The sequence below is a fragment of the Cynoglossus semilaevis genome, chromosome W (assembly GCF_000523025.1).
Source record: "Cynoglossus semilaevis isolate Cse_v1.0 chromosome W, Cse_v1.0, whole genome shotgun sequence".
NCBI lineage: Eukaryota > Metazoa > Chordata > Actinopteri > Pleuronectiformes > Cynoglossidae > Cynoglossus > Cynoglossus semilaevis.
Genome location: NC_024327.1, coordinates 6083227 through 6090553, shown reverse-complemented (window position 1 = coordinate 6090553; position 7327 = coordinate 6083227). Strand labels below are relative to the sequence as shown.

At 44.1% G+C, this 7327-nt stretch overlaps 1 protein-coding gene across 1 annotated transcript in view; it reads left to right on the top strand.

The window, feature by feature from the left end:
- The window catches only part of LOC103397045 (cytospin-A-like), a 53244-nt gene that overhangs the window by 16312 nt on the left and 29605 nt on the right, over positions 1-7327 (top strand). The window contains 9 exon segments of the mRNA XM_008335296.3: positions 879-1041; positions 1244-1379; positions 1476-2908; positions 2911-3120; positions 3656-3863; positions 4135-4208; positions 6067-6242; positions 6651-6814; positions 6945-7069. Coding sequence (XP_008333518.1) covers positions 916-1041; positions 1244-1379; positions 1476-2908; positions 2911-3120; positions 3656-3863; positions 4135-4208; positions 6067-6242; positions 6651-6814; positions 6945-7069 — 2652 coding nt within the window. The 5' untranslated portion in view covers positions 879-915.

Here is a 7327-nt window from a genome sequence, read left to right as displayed (position 1 = left end):
TTTTTTGTAACCATGGCCAGATCTGTGTCTTGCCACAATTCTATCTCTCAGCTCTTCAGGCAGTTCCATTGACCTCATTTGCTCTGACATGCACAGTGAGCTGTAAGGTATAGACATATAGATATAGATATATGGCTTTCCTAATCAAGTCCAATCAGTTTAATCAAACACAGCTGGACTCCAATGAAGGTGTAGAACCATCTCAAGGAGGATCAGAAGAAATGGACAGCATGTGAGTTAAATATGAGTGTCACGGCAAAGGGTCTGAATACTTATGACCGTGTGATATTTCAGTTTTTCTTTTTGAATAAATTTGCAAAAATTTCTACATTTCTGATTTTTTCTGTCAAGATGGGGTGCTGAGTGGAATTTTAACTACATAACTATTAACCTCTGTTACATATATCTACTGTATATACGTCCTGTCCCTAACTTCTCAGTCCTGCTTTGCTCCTACTCCTACTTTTTCATGTCTGTTGAAAGGGTTCAGTTTTTGTCCAACTGCATGAACTAAGGTGTAATCTTTTAAATAGATTTCCCTCTGTAAATAAATAAACATGAATCAATGCAGCCACAGACACAAAGATAAAACTGAACCTTTTTCTGTGTTGTAATTCTAAGCACTGTTGGGCTGCACTGACTATAACATTACAAACACAAGAGAGCCATCTGGTGGTGACAGTTGAATAGAAACAAATGTCTTCACAATAACTTCTGCTTTTCCTCAATGTACTCATAATCCTGAACAACAAAAAACAGTAACCTGTAGACCGGTGCCTGTTTTCTGGAAACTTTATAGAATTTAATTTTTTTTTCATGAAAAACTGGAGCCTTCACTCAACATTGCATTTCGACCTATGTCTTTTGTTTGTACACAGATTAGGCTCTAGATGTATTGGCATCAGAGATCTCAGTATGAAGAAGTCAGTGCGGCCAGGGGTGAGTAAGGTGGGAGGAGATCGAGGGAAGGCTGAAGCTACAGCCAACGCTGGCACAGGAAAACCTACCGCCAAGACCAGCACTATAGCCCCTCTGTCTAAGGTACAACTCATCATTGGATGCTGTTGAGCACCGTTTGACTTCTCTCTTGGCTTTTTAATAAAAGATGACAGTGGCACTAAATTTATGCAGAGATGCATTTGAACAGTAGCATATTTCTAGATCAAGCTGACTTATGACCAGGAGCTAATATGTTGGTGTTTTTTTTTTTGGGGGGGGGGGGGGGGGATGTCTTTGCTTTCAGGTGAAAAGCAATGACGATCTTCTAGCAGCTATGGCTGGTGGAAATCTTGCATCAAGTAGTGCTGTCACCAAGACCAAAAGAACAGCTTCAGTTGGCACCAGTGTTACTAGTTTGGACAACAAACCAAAGACAACAGGTGAATTTGAGATTTTACTTTATATACTTAGTATACTATACAATTCAGTATCTCATACTATTTTTTTAATCAGGGTAAGTTTTTCCTCTTTACCAGGAACTTCATCCAAACGTACACCATCAACTTCCAAAGAGCCAACACAAGACCGTCTTCGGACTTCCAGAACATCAGCCACCAAAAAGCAGCTGGTGTCTGGGTCTAGAGTGGGAGATGTGGCTTCTGGGAAGCGATCACGTGGCCAAGTCCTTACAGAGTCTAAGGGTTGTATGAGCAAATCCAAATCAGACGGTCAGATCAGTGATAAAGTGGCTCTGGAGGCTAAAGTTAAAGACTTGTTAAGTTTGGCTAAAAGCAAAGATGTGGAGATCCTACACCTGCACAGTGAGCTGAGGGACATGAGGGCTCAGCTGGGTCTGGGAGGGAAAGAAGTCCAACCCCAGGAAGAAGTTGGTCTCATGTCAAAGCCTCATGTTTCAGCTATCACAGTGGCAGATGTGGAGTCCACTCTTATTCTTCTACAGGGTCAGAACCAGGCCATCAGAGAGGAGCTGAACCTTCTTAAGAGCGAGAACCGCATGTTAAAGGACAGACTCAATGCTTTAGGTTTCTCCCTGGAGCAGAGGTTGGACAGTTCTGAGAAGCTCTTTAACTATAGCTCCCTTAGTCCAGACCTGGCAGCAGGCAGTGGGCAGAGCGATGGTGGAGGCACAGGTACACTGACCTCCTCTGTAGAAGGCTCTGCTCCCGGTTCTTTGGAGGATCTTCTCACGGGACAACAACACGGCGGCTCTGCAGATAACCTGAACAGTGAATCCAGTGAGGTGTATCAGGCCATCACCTCCAGTGACGATGCTTTGGATGCTCCATCTGGAGCCTCCTCGTCTTCAGAGTCAGAGTGTGCACCGAGCAAGGAGTGGTCACGACGGGGCAGCAGTGGCAACGCCAGTGACGTGTCTGTTGCCTGTCTGACAGAGCGAATCCACCAGATGGAGGAGAACCAGCACAGCACTGCAGAGGAGCTCCAGGCAACACTGCAGGAACTTGCTGACCTGCAACAGATCATGCAGGAGCTGAACGGTGAGAATGAGCGGCTTGGTGAGGAGAAGGTCATCCTCATGGACTCTCTCTGTCAGCAGAGTGACAGGCTGGAGCTTTATGGCCGCCAGATTGAGTACCTTCGTTCCCTGCTAGATGACCATCACATTTCATGTGTCCTAGAGGAGGACATCAAGAGTGGGCGCTACATGGAGCTGGAGCAGTGCTATGCAGATCTGGAAGATAATGCCCGCTTTGAGCGGGAACAACTCCTGGGAGTACAGCAACACCTGTCCAACACACTCAAGATGGCAGAACAGGACAACGCCGAGGCCCAGGAGATGATCGGAGCTCTAAAAGAGAGGAATCACCAGATGGAGCGCACCTTGGAGTCAGAGAGACAGGATCGCACAGCCATGGCAGCAGCACTGGATGAGTACAAGGTAGTGGTGAGCAACGACCAGGCGGAGCTTGGAGCAACGCCCGGGCGGAGCGTAGCCGCTGCCGAGCCCAGCTGGACCAGGAGAGGCAGAGGGTGGCGGAGCTCAACTCTCTCCACACAGCGGGGGACAAAAATGATATCTGCCAGCTGCTGGAACGTGTTCGTCTGGGGAAGGAGGAGGCTGAGGCCAAGGCTGCGAAAACGCAAGACGAGCTAGAGCAGGCTCAAGATGAACTCAGCCGCCTACAGGAAACTTTCATTAAGGTTAGCTAAAAAAGTGTGTTATGCTATCAGAGTTTGAGTTTATTTTCCAAGTTGAGCAGCAACCTTTTTAAGGCTCTTGTAATTTTCTGCTTGTGAAAGCTAGGCTTTGGCTTTTATTTGTCTGCTCTCTAATTTCATTTTTGGCTGATTAATCTGTTTTGAAATGTCTTTTAATGAAACTTGGACCTTTGTATTTGATAACAATTGCACATTTTTGCACCTCAACAATCGTGCATAACATTTTACTTTCAGTCATCCATAGAAAGTAATTCAAAATAAATAGATTTTAGTACTAAATCAGCAAGCATTAAAAAAAATAAACCATTGGTTTTATTTTTTATTTATTTAAATCACAAAATCATCGTTGGATCATTCAGCAGTCCTTATCTCCTCAGTGCAACTCTCAACACAGTACTGCTGCAGAAATATAATTAAGTCACACACTATAAAAAAATCCATCTGTTTATTTACATCAGTCTAATAATGAAGTTTGTTGCTTGTGGATAATGAAGTAGTCCTGTTTGTGTGTGTGCAGCTGGACAGAGAATACAGGGAGTTTCAGGAACAGGTGTGTCAGCAGATGTCCGAGCAGGAGCGTGCTTTAGAGAAACAGCTCATGGAGCTACAGGAGAAAGAGAGGGAGATCGCTGACATGAAGGAGACCATCTTCGAGCTGGAGGACGAGGTGGAGCAGCACCGAGCTCTGAAACTCCACGACAACCTCATCATCACAGATCTGGAGAGTAAGTGCAGTTGAAGCACACTGTGTAACCCTGTGAGTCATGACTCACACCAATATATGGGTCATGACCCAATATAAATACCAAAAAAAAAAACTACTTATAAAAGATCATGTTATGCCTAAAACCAAAAACCAACATCTGGTAAGAAAGCAAACGACTATCTCCATAGATCAAATCTTGCTGTAAACACAAAATTCCTCCAGCCATAACTATGTAGATGAGCATCTGTTGTTTTTTATGTGTAACCGCTGACTTTTTCTTTTTATCTCAGACTCTGTGAATAAGCTACAGGACCAGAAGCATGACATGGAAAGAGAGATTAAGATTCTTCATCGTAGACTGAGGGTAAATGGACTTTTAGTGGGGTGGCAGTGCACATTCCTATCACATTTTTCAGCAATGATTTTAAATACACTGTGTGCACAATTATTAGGCAAGTTGTATTTTTGAGGATTAATTTTGTTATTGTACAACTACAGTGCTCTTGGTCAATCCAAAATGTTAACAAACCCTCAAACCTGAACATTTAAGTAGTAAAGGTGAAGTTTTGGCTTTCTTAAGAGAATATCTACATGTACACCATTATTAGGCAACTATTAGTGTGCAGAATTATTATGCAACTAAATGAAAAACAAAGATTTTCCCATCTTCTCAAATCTTTGGTGGTAAATTTACGTCTTTTCTTCTCCGTTGTTTCTTGCGACCCTGTTGACCATTTGCAACAAAATATTTGATGGTTCTGTGTTCACACCCCAATATCTTAGATATTTCAAGAGTGCTGCATCCCTCTGAAAGACCTTTTACAATTTATGACTTTTCAGAGTCAGTTACCGTATTTTCACGACCATAAGGGCGAGAGAATATAAAATAAACGAGTCGATGGTTCGCAAGTGGAGGAAGCTGGAGAACGAGCTCCGACAGGTGAAGAAGACTCAGCTGAGTTTCCGCGGACATAAGGCGAGGTGGCCGGAGTTGGAGGAAAGACTCGAGCTATGGATCGTCGAGCAAAGAGCGAGCGGGAGGAGCGTTTCGACTGTCACCATCCGACTCAAAGCAGTAACGCTAGCAGAGGAAATGAAAATTGAACATTTCCAAGGAGGTCCGTCTTGGTGCTGGCGTTTTATGAAACGGTGCCATTTTTCCATCCGGACCAGGACTACGGTAGCGCAGCGACGTCCGGCGGATTATTCTGAAAAGCTGGCGAACTTTCGGTCCTACTGCGAGAAGCACATCGCCGACAAGCGCATCCAGCCGAGCCACATCACCAACATGGACGAGGTACCGCTAACTTTCGACATCCCGGGGAGCCACACGGTGGCAAAGAAGGGAACCAGCACGGTAGCGATACGCACAACGGGGCATGAAAAGGCTTCGTTTACTGTTGTGCTTGGCTGCCACGCTAACGGACAGAAACTGCCGCCGATGGTGATTTTTAAGAGAAAGACTTTGCCTAAAAAGCAGTTTCCAGCAGGCGTCATTATTAAGGCAAACGAAAAGGGCTGGATGGACGAGGATATGATGAAGGAGTGGCTGAGGCAGGTGTATGTAAGGAGACCGGGAGGTTTATATAAAACTTGCGCCCTATCGTCAGGTGCGCCCTATGTGTGTGTTAAATACAGAAATGGCACACATAAATGAGACTGCGCCTTTTCATACGGTGCGCCTTATGGTCGTGAAAATACGGTAAATCTTTTTTGGCCCATTCTGTCTAATAATTATGCACACCTTGATATAGGGTGTTCATTTCCTTCAGCCACACCCTCCCTCGTTACACAAATAAACATCACCTGATATGCAGTAAATCCAATAAGCATTCAAGTTTATACAGCTTGGAGTTGGAAATTATGGATAAAATGATGATATGGTCAAAATACTCACTTGCCTAATCATTGTGCACACAGATACACTGTTGCTGCTACAATAGCCATGGGTGTTCAAAGCATCATCAAAGCCCTAAAAGCCATAAGGTGGATTAGTATAGTATATTCACAGATTTGAAAGGTTTGAATATAGATTCAGAATGTGTTTGAAACAGACCTATGAAATGTGTTGGATGCCTGTATCTTTGAGGCTGTTTTAATTTACTCTCACATTTCCCCATCAGCCCTCTGAACCGGAGTGTGACCAAAATGCACAATTACCTAATTTATGATTTAGCATGATGTTCACCTTTGCATGTGTATGTGTGTGTATCTGTCCTTAGGAGGAGTCGATGGAGTGGCGTCAGTTTCAGGCTGACCTGCAGACGGCCGTTGTCATTGCTAATGACATCAAGTCAGAAGCACAAGAGGAGATTGGAGATCTGCGGCACCGACTGCAGGAGGCTCAGGAGAAGAATGAGAAGCTGAGCAAAGAGCTAGACGAGGTCAAGAGCCGCAAGTAAGAGCCACAGATGGACATTTGGACTTGTTTCACTAAGTCACGCTGACACGCTCATCCCGTCTTTCTGATGCAAACAAAATATAAATATCACAGAAGGAAACCTTCTGTGACAGACAATAATGATGAAGTTATGGAGAATACTTTAGTTTCTGACTTGGAGTTTGGATCTTTTAACTAATCTTGAGGTATATTTTAGATATTTCTGGAAAAATCTAAGCTGCTCTTGAGGTATTTCTGTCTATATTTAGATAATTTGAGTTATTATAGAATATTGCCATTTTTTCCACCATTCAACTGTGCTTCATAGTAGACATGATCTGGATTTACTAATACATTTTCACCTGATCCCCTACTTAATTCTGACTCCACCTGTCCAAACTGAGTGAGCTGCTCTGCGTTTTCCAGACAGGAGGAGGAAAGAGGCCGAGTCTATAACTACATGAATGCAGTGGAGAGAGACCTGGCTGCTCTCAGACAGGGAATGGGTCTCAGTCGACGTTCTTCCACCTCCTCTGAACCTTCTCCCACTGTCAAAACACTCATCAAGAGCTTTGATAGTGCTTCACAAGGTACCAAGAACTTTAATAGTCATTCATAGACATTCATTTTCATCAGTTCCTTTCTGCAGAGGTAAAATCTATGGGATAATTTTGACACAGGCAATAGAAGTTATATGTGATTTTTTTTGTTTGACCTCAGGTCCATCGAGCACCAGTGCTGCTGTCGCTCCAACAGCTACAGCTGCTCCACTCCCACGAACTCCGCTCAGCCCCAGCCCCAGCCCCATGAAGACCCCACCGGCTGCTGCAGTTTCACCAATACAGGTATGGAAAGTGTCGTGGCCCTCTGCCACCCCGGATTCGCTGATCGATCTCAAACGGTATTAACTAAGAACTTTCATAAAGTACAAAGAAAAGACAAAAGTCGTTGCTCGAGTTCGCCTGTGCACAGGGAGGATCCAACGGAGAGTCAGAAGACTAACTGCTGAATTCTGCCCCTTCACAAAATCAGGCTCTTTTTATTAGCAGACCCTTGCCCAAAATACACAGATGTTGCACGTCAGATTGACATCCTGTTTGTTA